Source organism: Poecilia latipinna, unplaced genomic scaffold (assembly GCF_001443285.1).
Source record: "Poecilia latipinna isolate Pla-1442-1.1 unplaced genomic scaffold, P_latipinna-1.0 Scaffold315, whole genome shotgun sequence".
NCBI classification, from domain to species: Eukaryota; Metazoa; Chordata; class Actinopteri; order Cyprinodontiformes; family Poeciliidae; genus Poecilia; species Poecilia latipinna.
In genome coordinates, this window is record NW_015112931.1 from 259,371 (window position 1) to 274,560 (window position 15,190).

At 38.4% G+C, this 15,190-nt stretch overlaps 3 protein-coding genes across 3 annotated transcripts in view; all 3 read right to left on the reverse strand.

The window, feature by feature from the left end:
* mgat5 (alpha-1,6-mannosylglycoprotein 6-beta-N-acetylglucosaminyltransferase) overlaps window positions 1–5,467 on the reverse strand; it is a 52,614-nt gene extending 47,147 nt beyond the window's left edge. Inside the window, exon 1 of the mRNA XM_015034856.1 lies at window positions 5,327–5,467. The gene's annotated coding sequence lies outside the window, so the exon portion shown is untranslated. The remainder of the gene's footprint in view (window positions 1–5,326) is intronic.
* Window positions 5,468–7,292: 1,825 nt separating this feature from the next.
* Window positions 7,293–11,942, reverse strand: clic5a (chloride intracellular channel 5a). The gene is made up of 6 exons (XM_015034860.1): window positions 11,679–11,942; window positions 10,273–10,382; window positions 9,787–9,912; window positions 9,610–9,716; window positions 9,057–9,238; window positions 7,293–8,980 (listed from the first exon to the last, which is right to left on the reverse strand). The coding sequence occupies exons 1-6, from the start codon at window positions 11,733–11,735 to the stop codon at window positions 8,816–8,818; spliced, it is 747 nt and encodes a 248-aa protein (XP_014890346.1). The 5' UTR covers window positions 11,736–11,942; the 3' UTR covers window positions 7,293–8,815.
* A 1,670-nt stretch (window positions 11,943–13,612) lies between these two features.
* LOC106948939 (serrate RNA effector molecule homolog) lies at window positions 13,613–15,145 on the reverse strand (the record flags this gene model as incomplete). Its single annotated transcript, XM_015034839.1, has 1 exon — window positions 13,613–15,145. A coding segment is annotated over exon 1 (762 nt), but the record flags the coding sequence as incomplete, so codon positions are not given.
* Window positions 15,146–15,190: the final 45 nt, after the last annotated feature.

Consider the following 15,190-nt stretch of genomic DNA (forward strand, 5'->3'; position numbering starts at 1 on the left):
TATCGGTGATTGGCCCTCATGGGTGATCGGTATCGGTATCGGCAGGAAAAAACCTGATCGGCACATCTCTAATTTGAACCCCATACTAAATAATCCCAGAATGACTTTAAATATTTTAAAAACAAGAACAATATTTTACAAGCTCAAATATAGTCATAGGCCCTCACCAGTAAGGTGTGTGGTTTCTCACAGGAATGAAAATATTGTGGCATAACTCTGGATGATTATATGACCAATTTGGCAGGGTTTCCCCCAGTGAATTATAAGCCTGGCGGGCCACCAGGCTTTGCTTGTGCCCCCAACAGGCTAAGCATTGCTTACTTATTTAAGTCTTTTAAAAATGTTTGCATTTTTTAAGACTTTATTGTTGGTGTTCAGGTATCAATCTTCCAATAACACAGAATTATCAAGTGATATTTTCAAATTTCCTGTCAACTTTAAACATTTTTTAACTCAAAAAGATGACAGGCCCCTGGATGAATGACTGCCCAAACACCGGGCTTGGCAAGTTTTCTGGGGAAAACCATTTAGACTGAGGAAAAGTTAAAGGATCTGGGGATAGTCTTGCTTTTCATTGCTCCACCTGCCTTGTGCAATGCAACAGTGCAATTAGCATGATACTAACACTGATTAATTACTTTTTCATCTGAGCAGAAAACTGGATTCCTTCCTGATCAAACCTTCTCAATCCTTGGGAAAGTCTAACTACCTTCACTATGGACAGTGAATCTGGTGTTCCAGATTTGAAAACCAACGTACATTTAGAGTCTGGAAAGGCCTCCACCTCAACACTCTTGAAAGTCTAAAGCCCAAAAGACATGTCTGTGCAAAGATGCAAAGCAATTTAAATGAACCATCAACTCTGCCAAGAACACCTGTCAAATATTCAGCCAGACCCGTTCCTGAAGGGCTGCAGAAGAAATATGTTAGAGCTGGTGCAATTGGCAAAGGGACGTTTATCCAAACATTACTGGGGATGTGTGTAGATTAGAGAAAATCCACGATAAACTTTAGTGAACAAAGGATCTGCAGTTAGATAATTTATCACCACCAGGAAAGAAGTGGAAAGCATTCCTAATTTTACAATTATCTTGTGAAAATTAAGAGTTTAGCTGAAATTTAAGTAAAATAGAAGTAGTTTCAAGCTATAAAATACCTCTGGATCATCAGTGCTGCAAAGGTAAGGAACCTTTAGACTGACAAGTCTAACCAGACACAACTGGACATGCGAAGCTGAGACCACCTAGAACAGAACCTGCATGTTCAAAACAAGCTCACAGACAAAGCACCGTGCAGACCTGCAGATGAGCTTTTAAAGCTAGCCACAACACCCAGCCTTCCTTTTCCTGTCACCACCACACAAGGTTTTGCTGTTCCAATAACACGAGTTGTCTCAACACATTAGAGCAAATAATTTTTAGCTGACGTGGGTATTCTATAAATTAAGGGCAGCATTTAGGGGCAGGGGGCCGTTATGCAACAGTACAAACACACACAGATAGCGAAAAGGCCAGCGAGGCTTTTCCCTCACTACACTAAATCGCTAAACCCCTGCACTTTGGGCCTAATACTAAACACTCCGCCTAAAACCAAACAAATCCTTCCTCTGGTCCTCATTCTTAATACAGATTCGAATCCTATAAATCCTTTAAATGTAACAGAGAAAAAAAATGAAATAAATAAAAATACACCAAACATTTTCAAACAAGAATCATTAGAGCGACAGAAATGAATGTTTAATCAGAACCCTCTTCTTTCCTATTAGAGTGTAGTTGTGGGGAATTTTTGGAGCAGGAACAACTTGTAGGTAATTATCTGAAACATAACCCAAACTTTTACCTTTAGATTAAAGCAGACACTTTTAAGGTTAACTTTCAACGACCCAGATTCATGAAGAAATACAAAGACGTCATGGGAAATGAGGTTTGAAGGGAGGAAAGATGAGCAGCTGGGCACTGGTTTTGCGGTAACAGCGCAAGAAGGAAGTTGTCGGACCTGCTTTACAGCAACTAGCAGCACAATGACGGTAAAGTGCAAGTCAGTCGGTCAAAGTGCTGAAGCCAAATAGAATTTATAGACTAGGTGCGGAAAGTAGATCCACCTGACAATACACATCTGGACAAATTTACTGCTCAAGATATGATAAAAAATTTAATAAAAAACCTTTGCACTGGAAAAAAAATCCAACCTTTATTTCAAAATCCTATATTTATTGTTGCTCTTTTAAGTTCATTTTTCATCTGAACACATTCCCAATTAAATTCCCAGGCATGCCTCCCAACCAAAGAGCATGTCAATCGTGTCTAATGGTTGCTATGGAGACTCCATGATGCCACTCCCCAACAACGAGGTTTGTTGATTGTTTTCACCTCCTTTTGCTCACCATCCTTGGCACATGAGAAACTTGATTTAGATAGATAATATTTTCTTTAGAATTCAGGAAATGGCTTAAAAATCAACACAATTCTAACATAAATGGATTTTTTCCCCATTGTCTGTTCAATAAATATAATTAAATCTCAAGATATGATTAAAAGATTTTATTTGAATGCATTACAAATTTCAAAAGCAGTAGTTGTTTTTGTAGCGCTATCCAAGGTGCCCCCCAGAAAACATGCCAAGCCTGGTGTTTGGATGCTTGGGCAGTCGTTCATTCGGCGGCTCGTCATATTTTTGAGTTAAAAAATGTTTAAAGTTGACAGGAAATTTGAAAATATCACTTGATAATTATGTCCTATTGAAAAATTGGAAGATTAACACCTGAACACCAACGATAAAGTCTTAAAAAATGTAAAAATACTTAAGTAAATAAGAAATTGCTTAGTCTGGTGGGGGCACAAGTAAAGCCTGGTGGCCCGCCAGGCTAATAAAACACTGGGGGAAACCCCAGTGTTTATCATTTTTTTGACAGTCACAGCTTTACAGTTCCCTAAAAGAGTAATAAATAGCTTTTATCACAAAGTACCACAAAATATCATGGTAAAACTTTAAGTCCACATCGCCCATAATTAAAGGAAATCAGGGCCAATTTCAGCATTTTTTCCACACTGTACTCAAATTAAAAGTTGGATTTTTTGGTGAGATTGTGCTGAAGAAACAATAGATGGATTTATATTATGCCAGCATCTGGTAATGCTTCATCAACTTTCAACTTTAGGCCGGCTTTCAGAAAAGTGAAATGCATACCAGACGATAGAAAAAACACCCACAAGAGTTGGATGTTGGGAGAGAATGTGGCCCAAATTTTCCCCCCTGATTTGATCTCTCTCAGTATCCCATCTACACAATTTGAAACTTAACACTAAAATTAAAATCCTTTACAGAGGAGGTGTTTGTTTTGGAAATACGGAACAGTTTCGCTTTAAGAAAAGGCAGGTGTTGCCTGTGTGTGAATGCGTTCGCTTGTTCAGGGAGAGAGAACAGGAGCCCTTTAATCACAGGGAGCCAAACGGGTTCACTTTCCGTCACCACAGCTCAGCTCCCCTCCGTCTTCAAACCCTTCGCTGGCTCTCAACCAGAGCCCACCCCTCTCGCACCAACACCCCTCAAACGATTCCTTGCCAGTGAAGCATGCCACCGAAGCAAAGCTCCTTTTCTGCAGGATTTATAATCCCAAAAGCCCCGGCAAATAAAAAAAAAAAAAGCAGCTGAAAGAACTCTTTATAAAGTTGGGTCAGTCCGAGGCTCACCTCTGGGCAGTCAGTATTAGCCTACAATGTATACAGTCGAGGATCTCCCATTAAACAAAGCAAATATCTTATCAGTCCTCCATCATAATGTCCTATAAACAACTCATCATGTCATCCTGATTACAAGAAGATACAGACATGGCTGAACTGGTTTGCTAAGTGCTTCTGCAATGAGCCAAATTACTCAATCTGACACAGTTACCGCACCTTTGTAGAAGAGTTATTTTACCAATTAGGCTTGCTTGTTCTCACACGGACAAATATTAACATAATTACATAACTATCTGGCAAATGTATCCCCAGGATGCAAAAGTACAAAAAAAAAAAAAAAGAAAAAAAAAGAAATGCAACCTTCAAAAAAAGCACGTCTGTCTTCAAAGAGGCAAATCTTTTTAAAGCTAGTTTAAAATGCTATCACAATTTACATTTAAATAAGTCTTTAATAATAAATATTACTATTTGAGATTGGCAGCAAAAATAATTTCCAGATCAGTTAATTTTTTAAAGGTACTTTGGTCTGAAATGTTTACATCAAATCATAGTTTTGGTGTTTTAATAATTTTTAAGGTTAGTCTGCTAAAAAAACAGGAAATGGTAAAAAGTGTGAAATTTAGGTGTTTGTTTTTAATTGGAGAAAAAAAGTAATGCTTTCTATGAGAAAAACAAAATAAATTACAGCTACTAAATGGAAAGAGATCCATTAATTTATGTTTTACTTAATGTAACAACCACTTAGCAAATTTAGATTGCATTTTTTGTGTATTAAAGAGAAAAAAAAATGTCCCTGAAATATGTTAAGTTTTATAAACGTCCCCAAGCAGCAGCAAAGTTCACTTAAGCCTTGGGCCGGCCCTGAGACAAATAAAAACCATGAATTAAAAGGCTTGCTTTCCAAAGCATTAAGAAAAAGCAACATCAACTCAAGGACCAAAACAATCCTTCTCTCTGGTGTCGGCAGAACCAGGCGAACCGGCTGCTGTCAGTTCAAAGTTCTCCAAGCTCTCAAGGAAGTAAGCAACGATATGGGGACAGAAAGGTCGCCTTTGAGGCACAGCGATATGTTAACGATCCCGTCTCCACCAGTTTGTTGAAAACCTGTCAAACACAGGTGGACCTGCTTCAAAACGCAGCTTCGAGCACTTGTTGTGAATTACAGACTGCTGGTATGAAAACCACATTGCCTGAAACAGTCCGAGCATTCAGTTATAATTAAACACTCTGCACCCTGCGCCGACAGTGCGTTTCTAACGATATTGTAGTTTGATGTTAAGCTAGCTGAGACGGTCGTCTCATAACAATGGGATCCCAAGCTCGCCGCAGCGACTTACGTCCTCATTCCATAAATGGCTAAATAACCGTTAGCTACTTTGTTCATTTTACCGACCCATTTCTCCTCATTTACTCCACAAATTTGAGCTACGACGGGTTCCAGCTACAGCAGGCTTGCCGTTTTGTACCGTCTCGGTCGACCACCAACAAAACACGCATCACCGCAATGACAAGTCGCCCACTCCCGAGCTCGCGCGCGCGGCTAAAACACTGCGCCTCCTTTAACACCAGCAGCAGCAGTCAGGGCAAAAAAAAAAAAAACATAACAATGCCCGCCATGGCTTTCAGCTGACAAAAAGAAAGCTTACCTTTGAAGCAAATTCATCCACAACCGCCTCGGTGTTGCTAGAAAGGAAGAAGGGAGAGTTAAAAGATCAGAGAGGAACAAGGAGAACACGTCCGTGCTTGCGGAGAGGTCTGGGGAGATTGGATCTCAGGCAGGCTCAGCGTACTGGTTCCCCCTCCCACCTGTGTTAGCTCTGCCCAATCACAGAGTTAGACACCGTCTGAGTTTTACCAGTTCCCCCAAAAAACGTAAAACACGACTATACTATAGTATAATACTCCATGTGTTCAACTCAAGGTCCGGGGGTAAAATACCACAAACATCATAAAAACTCCTTACAAATATTTCTAAATTAGTAACACCAAATCTGTGAATTTCATTGCCAAAAATACAAACCCACCCGCCCCCCCAAAAACACAAAAACAATCACAAAATCCTGACCAGTGTGAAAAGATGTTCAATATTATTTAATTTAAAGAAACACTTACTGAATGCTGAAACAAGCAACTATTTATTGACATTTTAATAGTTTATCAATACATTCTGGCACAACAGGCCCTGTAAACATTAAGATTTTTTATTTGGCCCAAAATGAAAATGAGTTTGACACCCTGATGTGCATATAGGGGTGACCCAAGCCTTTTTGGGACCCTGTGCATCTTTTCATTTGTGCCCCCACATTATATCATTACTGATGTAAATTTGTTATAAAAGTATTACTGATTGCACTTTAAAAATTAGGTAACTTTATGTTATTAAAGGTAAAGTTTAAACAGTAATGATTTCCTGGTTAATGTCAAGTTGTCATAACAAAGACATTTTGAATAATGTCAACTTTGTATTAAAAATGTCATAATTTACCGAATGACGCTTTATGACAACAGTCATAAATATTCATGAAGGCTAATTCATGTTCATGACAGGTGTCATGTCAGTCTTATTCAACCCCCTTCAAATAAAGTGTTACCGGGGATTCTAACCAGCCACTTAATTCATTTGCATGCTAAGTAGCTATATAAAATAAGCATAGCTTTTAGAAGCAGGCAATTGTTTTCAAACATGCAGAAAAAAAAGGAAATTATTTTGACAGTCTAAGTATGCAAATCATCTCTTTTCATCAGAAGGATGGTATCTGTGGTGACTATGGTGATAAATAGATTTCTGCACACAACAGTCAGTGACTGCAATTTTATCATGTGCAGAAGTTAAACAATACTTACAGCATTATGTACGATAAAGAGGCTTTTTTTCTAAATTGAATGTTTCAATTTTGTTAAAGTTATCTAAAATCTGAAAAATTCTAGCACCGAACAATTTTTACAGCTAAAAATATCAATAATGCATCACTTAAATTAGTGCAAAAACTTATGTTAGAGGCAGGTATTCTGTAATTAAGCAAGTCAACTTTTACTGGGCTAAATCTATAGCTTAAATTTTAGTGCCAAATCAGAAACGTGTTATTTATCATAATAGTGAATCATCTCCTTTCACTTTTCTGGTATTTTGAAATGTAATTTTAAATGTATTATTTTTAATTAATATTAAATAATGTACAGCATGAACCTTAAATATAGAACAAAGCGAGATTGTATTTCTTTTTTGATGCAGAAATGGAAGACGGTCCCTAATGGAGTTTCTGCAACGAAAGACAAATACTTTGTGTTTACTGCCATCTGCTGGTCATCTGCCGGTACTGCGGTTGTTAGACAATAAACAATGCTGTCACATTTTACGGCACCGGTCTTTGTTATTTCTCATCATGGTTTATAGAACTTGTGACTCAGCAATTCCCCTGGAAATAAATAAATAAGTAAAATAATGCGACTTTATAAAATGTTTAAAAATATATTTGTAAATGTAAGTTGAAAAGGGAAAATAAAGTGGAAAGGAACTGTTAAAGAAGTCTACATAGACTTTCTCTCTCTTTCTCTCCCTCTCTCACTTATTTACACAACACAACAACAACAACAACAACAACAATTCTCATGCTCAGTCTGTGAAAATAGTTTTATTATCCAAATAAGGAGAACGGTAAACACAGCAGGTTCACAATTCTAATCATTAGAAAGAACATGAATACAGAAGAAGCTCATGATGTATATATATCATTTCTATTTCAAAATCTTAAGCTATACCTTATAGTATGTTTAGTCATCACACAGCTCTATATATTATGATAAATCCAATGTGGAAAATCATTCTGAATAAATTAAAAACACACAAAATGTACTGTACAGATATAAAAAGCTGAAGGTACAGTAGAGGTGAGCTTGTTTCCCACTAAGGCACTTGAGATCAGAATACATCGCTACCAACACTGCGCTCTAAATCCTAAATCTATTTAAATGACAAGACAGAGTATATTCAAAAGCTTCATTCACTTAATAATCCCATTCTTCTTCGTAATACATTAACAGTGTGGTTGTTGCTTCAAAATGGTGATACGTAATGATGGAAAGTCCATCTGACATTTTGAGATAAGGGTATCAGCGAGAGCTGTAACTGAGTGGTTCTAACTAAATGGAAAATGGGGTAAAGGACATGCAATAGGATAGCAAAGCTACCATAGCTTCCACTACTTTGGCTTAAACACATATTTAAATTTCTTTCTTTTTCTGCATTGTCACTGCTAATAAGTTACTGAAAGCTGTCAGGTTCTGCAAAGAGATAATGTCGTTTTCACTGATCTTGTTTCCTAAAGTGACAACTAAACTTCTGATCAAATGTTTTTGGGGAAAAAAAGCTTACGCTCATTTTAATTTTGATAGAAGATTTCTGAAATATTTAGCACTTTGTCACCTTTACCGTTGTTTTGTATCGCCACAAAAGTGAACAGTCCACTCATATTTCTGCTGAAAATAATCCACATAATGTTCTTTTCTTATGATAGCATGTATCTTGTGAGCCGCACCAGGCCCTCACTAGTCACTAGTCAAGTGTTTGTGAACGTTTGAAAAAATAAAAAATAATATTATTCTGGCATTTAGCAAATATTTCAATTTCAATTTCAAAAATACCTTTTTGATCCCAAAGGTAAATGAAATAATGATAAGTTAATGCAATAAAATATCTGGGGGATTTCTGAAAATTGCTTAAAAATAATATTTAATCTTGTCAATCCACTCAGCTTAAATGCTAATGTCATGTTAGCTTTAGCAAGATAGCTAATTATGTTAACTTGTGTTCTGTATGCTGTTTGAAAATAACTATTCATATATTCTTTATTTTTGAAGAAAAATCACAACAAATCCATGTATTGTTAATAAATATTAATTAGCTTCCAATGCTATGTTATCTTTTTCATTAGCATTTAGATGGAACCAAGATGCTAGTATCATTGGCTTCATCTGTTGTGAATATGCTAAGTTCTTTTGTTCTTGTTTTAATACACATTTCGACTCAGAGGAACTACTAGATTGAGATATATTTACAAATAAGTCATGAAAATGTTAAATCACAAGTAAGGAGCAGATGTAATGTTCTTTATAACTGGAAGTTATTAGCTGTTGCTTCATTTTTCCAGCCTCTTGGCCACAGCCTGGTAGGCTAGCTCGATCTCCACATCTGCTGCACATGTGTTGGTGAACTCGTCTCGCTTGTAGGCGTTGTCAAGGTAACGCCACACCCCCTTGAATTCAGAAGGGATGTCATATTTCCTGTATTTCTTTGCAACCACCTGTCAAGAGCAAATAATTAAAGCGAGCAGGATTTGGAGACGATGGGGACGAAGATAAACGGAGAAGGCAGTATACCTTAACAACATGGAGCTTGGGTAGAAGGTTGCAGTCAGCAAGCGTCAGTTCGTCGCCGTCCAGATATTTGCGGGTGGACGGGCCTTCGCCGCTGTGCCGTCCAGATTGAACCTCATCAGGAATCGGCCGCATTAAATACTCGTCCAGTTTCGCCAGGGCTTTGTTCAGACTCTTCTCCAAAGCTTAGACACATAAAACAAACGGTAACACAGTGTAAGACGATTTCCAAACTTTTTTCCACCTTCAATGTGACAGAAAATTGTTTTACTATTTATCTGAATGATTCATAATTGTCTGTCCGAGTCATTATACGGGATGTCAACAAACTGCTAGCAAAGAAGACTAGAAAAAGGTCTTAAACAAAGGCTTTTGTTTAAGAATGTGCTTTTTTGTTTTTACTTTTTACATTTCCGTCACTGTTTGTCACAATCCAGGTGAAAAATGTTCTTAGTTTTTTTTTTTTTTGAAAACCTTGAATTTTAAGAGGGGTGTTTTTTTTATTTTACATATTCTTAATGACAATCGTTAGGTTCAGCATAACTGGTGTACTCACAGCGATTTTTCTCCGGTCTTGTGTTCTTGACGTAAGCTGAGAACCTGGCAAAGATGTCGTTTCCTGCAACATTGGATTCACGGTTCTTTGTTGCAAGCCTGGGATACCTGAACGGCAGATGTGCAGCAGTCAGGATGCTGTTTGTTCCCATTTAGTGTTTAAGTTTGTGAGGCCTACTTGGGTGGACCCAGCATCTCCTCCAGGTACTCTTCTATCTTGTTGACATCTGTAAGAACGTTCCCCTCGAAGGTAAGGAATGGTGGATGTGTTCCTGGGGCGAGGTTGTGAAGATCAGCTGGTTTCCTGATCAAGAATAAACAATTTAGTCGATACATTTGATGAAAATGCACGTCGCACTTTCAGATTTTTATTTGTAAAAGACAATAAATTCAATCTTCTTTCCGCTTCACTATTCTAAGTTTAATCGATTTGACAGCAAAGAAAGCAAAACGAGATATGTATGCCTATTTTCTAACATTTCATTTAATGATTCTTGAATCAAAGTCCCTGATGTGACTGGCAATTCATTGCAGGAAACTATGTCCCCGATTCGCCTTTCGGATCTCCAGATGTGCATGAGCTTTGCATGGCAGCTCCAGATGTTAGCAAATGGTTTTCTGATGATTTACTGCAAAAATACGCTGTAGAAGCCGACGCGTTCACCTTTTTAAATCGACGGTAGTGACGTTAAAGACTACTCCCTTCAGCCAAAGGATCATGAAGAGACGTTGGGAGAAAGGACAGTTTCCGATGCTCTCACCATCACTCCCAGCCTGCAAACACACACACACACACACACACGTTAATATGAAACAACAGAAGAACAACAACTTACTAAAGAGATTCATAAAGGCAATATTTGTTTATGAATCTCAGTTATGCATAGATTACACAGCACAAAACATGTCGCACCACTGGGATATTTTGTATAATTATGACATTATTTGTTACCAAATATTTTGAGACACCCTTCAAAATCCTCAACTCTAGTCCAGTTAGTTCAAGAACGGTGCAGTGTCTGGATACCTCTGACGTAACAAAGCCCTGCCCTGAAATTTCTGTCTTGCTACACATTCAACAGCAAACTGCTTGTAAGTTGGACATTTTGTAAAAGGTGTCTTCAGTTCACATGTGCTGGGATTGTTTGTGTGTCTGCAACTGGACACTGTAGTGTAATGAGATACAAGGTCCACCATGAATAATCCACACAGCTTCCATTAACCGCCTCACTGCCCATTTGAACCTCTGGTTTTAACACGCTAGCACCATGCTAAGCACTTTAGCCACTGAAATCAGTTTTATCCTGTCATTATACGTGTGTAAGCCCAAGAAAATGCCTCAAGTTTTCTTCTGCTATGCTTATATATTGTTTACTTTGCGTAAAGAAGCAGAGACCTAGCTTATATAACTTCTATTTTAAACAGGTTAGCAAAATTAATAGGCTATTTAAATCAGTTGCACAATATCTGTTTGTGTAAAATAAACTTTATTACACAAAACATTTAAAGTAATCAACAAAGAGTTGCTAAAGGCTAAAAAAAAAAAGTGAGAATTTGACATTAATAAAAGAACATTTTCAAGAGTTTCAGATAACTACATGATTGAGCAAATATTTAGCCATATTTGAATATTCAAAGACACATTCCCCAACAGATCTGATGTTGAAAACTGCTTCACATTTATCATCTGTACTTACAAACAAAGAAGCTTTCTGTGCAACAGACAGAAAGTTAAATCATCCTAACATTAACCGGGTCATTTTTTGAAGCCATTCAAAGGTTTTTACTCGCGATGCTGAAAAGAGTCCAGTAATAATTCAGTGGGGCAGAGAAAGAAAGAGATTGTCAATACACGAATGCAGGTCGGTGTCAGGTTAACACATGGAAAATCAGCACCCAACAACAACAGCAACATGGCATGCACGCTCTTAAAGGAGCTGCACTGAACACACTGCTGATAGCTTGTTTTAGTTGCTATAAAGTGTAGCATGGTGTACACATATTTCTTGGTGTGTTTTTTTTGTTTGTTTTTCTGTCTGCAGAAAAAAATACTATACAGAAAGTGCCCACCTTAACAAATAATTCAATATCAGGGTCCTTCTCCTCCTCGGTTACAGTATCCGTCATGGTCAAGAAAAACCCACTGTTCAAAAAAATTGACTTTTTTTTTTCCCCCCTGTGCAATCGTTAGCAGGATCAGTTTTCAGCAGACTCTAATCCAGGTCCATTCGGCGCGGTCCGCTCTGTCCCATGGCAGCTCTGTGAGAGGATCAGCCGGGGACGAATGCCAGGGAGTGTGACAAGGACAGAGAGAGTGTGTGGTGGGACGGGTCAGTGTGTAGGGGTGCAGTTCGTACCCTGGGATTCAGCTGCAAGGCGTGACGCTGTCAGGCAAAAATAACCCCACACTGGCAAACAAGCCTGGGGAGTGACGTGGAGAGGAAAGAGGGATCCACTTTTCCCGCTTCTGCGGCTTTGAGTCATAACTGTGTGACTCTGAATCACTGAGAGTCACCTTCTGAGAATCATATGCTGTCTGGAGCTTCTTATTTGGTGTTGACTAGCAGCTTGATGAAACCGAAACATTTCAACTGAAGCATCCAAGTCCAGCTCAGTTTACAGCCATATATTTTCTTGTATCATTATAGTTTTTGCAAATAAAATCATCCATCTAGTGCAATCAGTTGTTTTCAAAATTAACTGAAGTTATCCCTAATAATAATCAAGTTTAGGTTCTTTTTACCACCTTTATCACAGTTAATTATGAGATTGTTTTCTTTATGATAGATTTATCAGTAACATCACTGAAAAATGACTTTAAGGCTCTGATAGTATAGCTGGCAGCATGAAACATACCATATTTATTATCCTTTAGTGTGGAATAGATATATATATATTTTGTACAAAGTCCAAAGACCTCGCCTCTTTCAGAAAATTATCTTGCTGAAATGCCCAGGTGTGGTCTGTTTCAACCAAAAACAAAAATGTGTAATACTCCGGTAAAGTATTTGTTGTCTGATGTTTAGACGGTGAACCATGAGGCAAATTAAAAATCATCCAAAAAGTATAAACGGTCTGGAAGCATCTCATTTAAATTTGTTCTATTAAAACTGTAAAACAGAGAAATTCACCAACATGTAGATTACTTAATATGCATCTAAATTCTCAACAGCGGCGTGTTTGTGTTCAGTGCTAATGCTAAGTCTTTAGCTAGTGCAAAGTTGTTATCTAGTCATTAATTATTGGGATAAAACTCCAGTTTCATCAACATAGCTTATAAAGTTACTACTTGTTGATATCAGATATTCTTTAATTAATAAGATCTGTCAACTAAGTAAGTAGTGTTTATCCAACCAGAGATTACGTAGTCTGTGGTCACAGCTAATCTAATCTAGTCATTTCTCAAGGTATAGCAGTTCAAGATTAGACATGTGAGAAAGATCTTTTAATCTTTCTCACAGCAGGCATTGGTTCAACCACAATGTCCTCTCAGCTATCTTGCCATAATTAATGTCAAAGTATAACACTTTTCCACTGCAGCTGGACTTTTGAGTGGAATTAGCAGATTATGTAATAATGTAATAATTGCCTCTGCATGTGTTGCTGGACAGATAGATAACTCGTATTCCCAAGGCCGAGTGGCAGGAACTGCCCTGGAACCCTTTGACCCCTGAGTCTGAACATTCTTGTCAGTTCAACTTAACTTATATTTAGAAACAGTGTAATGCCTCCCTCCTCTCCACAACACAAACACAGCAATGACTTTGCATGATGGCGCCATGATTAAAGGGTCCAATCAGGCAGGTATAGACTTATCACATTCAATGACTATTTGTACACAGAGATATGAGGAATTTGCAGTTATGACCTTGCAAATCTTCTGCTTAATGTTTTTCTTCTAAAAACTCTCGAACAGATTGATTGCTGGAGTAACCTAGAAATTTGTGTGTCTTTGCATACAATCAAAATGTCTTTCTTACCCTTGCAAAAAGGCAGATTTTTGGTTCATCTTTCTCATTCACGGGCTCCTTCTTCTCAGAGGCCAATGACGATAAAGAAGAAGACGAAGACGAAGAAGATCTGTCCAGTGACCTCTTCCTCTCCACTTCCATCTCTGGTGAACCCCCATCCGAGTTCATCTTGGGGATGCTTTCCTCTTCCACCACTTCCCTCTCTTCCTTTGCCTCTATTTCCTCATCCTCGCTCTGTTTTTCTTCCTCTTCTTCCATCTCACTCGTTTTGTGATCCTGCATCTCCTCTTTGTGTTCGGTCTCGGCATGCGATGAGGATGAGGATGAGGATGAGGAGACTGAAGATGAACTGCCTCGTCTCTCCTCTGCAGGAGACTGCTCTGGGGACGGAGACTTTGGAGTCGATGCTCCATCTTCAGCAGCTCTGGTGTTCTCGTACTCTGGAGTCTGATCTGCAGGTTCTTCATTGGGCATTTCATAGATACCTGAAGACTGATTCTGGTAGGACGACTCTACTTCTGAAAGCTCTTCATAAGTTGCCACATTGGCCTCTTCATATGTACCATCCAATTGAATCTGGTAGGAATGCTCTACTTCTGAAGGTTCTTCATAAGTTGCCTCATTGACCACCTCGTAGGTATCATCCGATTGGTTCTGATAGGTTTGCTCTGTCTGGTTGACCGGGTCGGTCAAGTCATACATACCTGATGACTGATTCTGGTAAGAGTGCTCCGGCTCAGAATCACTGCTCCCATTTTCTGGTCTGTCATAGACATTCTCTTTGGAGGGATCCATCCTGGTTGAACAAGTCAAACAGTCTGTGAGTCAGGGCACAGCAGAGGTGCTGTTATCCCATGTGGGACTATCTTATCAAAGAGCAACCCAGGACTTTGGACAGGCATGGCTTAAGGCAATCCCAATGAAAGAGGGCCGCTATCTTACCTGACATAATCAGGAGCAACATTAACATTAAACTGTTTCAAAATAGTAGGACAATCAATCTACAGAGATCCCAAATATGTAATATTTCGTAACCTGCCGTTGTGGTTTCTGTAGGGGCCAAGAAGCCATAGGTAACTCTGGAAGAGCTGTAGAGATCCGTAACTCATGTGGGAAAAGCTAACAAGGCAGCTGCAGATGCAGATGAAGGAGCTCTGGAAAAAAACCTTGAGTCCACGTCTTCCTAACCACACTATCCCCTTGTTAAAACATGGTGATTGCAGCATCATGCTGTGGGGATGCTTTCCTAAGCAGAAACATCATGAATATAAAAGTAGTAAAAAGACAATATTTGTAAATTGTGCACATTTAGCTTTTTTAATTATTATTTTTCTTTCCATACTACGTAGAAAAACGACTGTTGTTGAAATCTACGCTGTCTGGCTGCGTAAACTGTCAATTTTCTTCAAGTCAAGTCTGTTCCGTTTATAAAATAAAACCAATATGTTTTAAAAATCTACAAATGTGTGATATTATTAGAATGTGTACAGCTTTGTGCCGATTTTCTACAGTCCGAGCCGCTTTAGTTTTAGTTTAAGCAGAGAAAATGTCGGAGTTACTTTTCTGGAACACGGGTGCGACCCTAGAAGATTTTATTTTGAAATTCTTGAC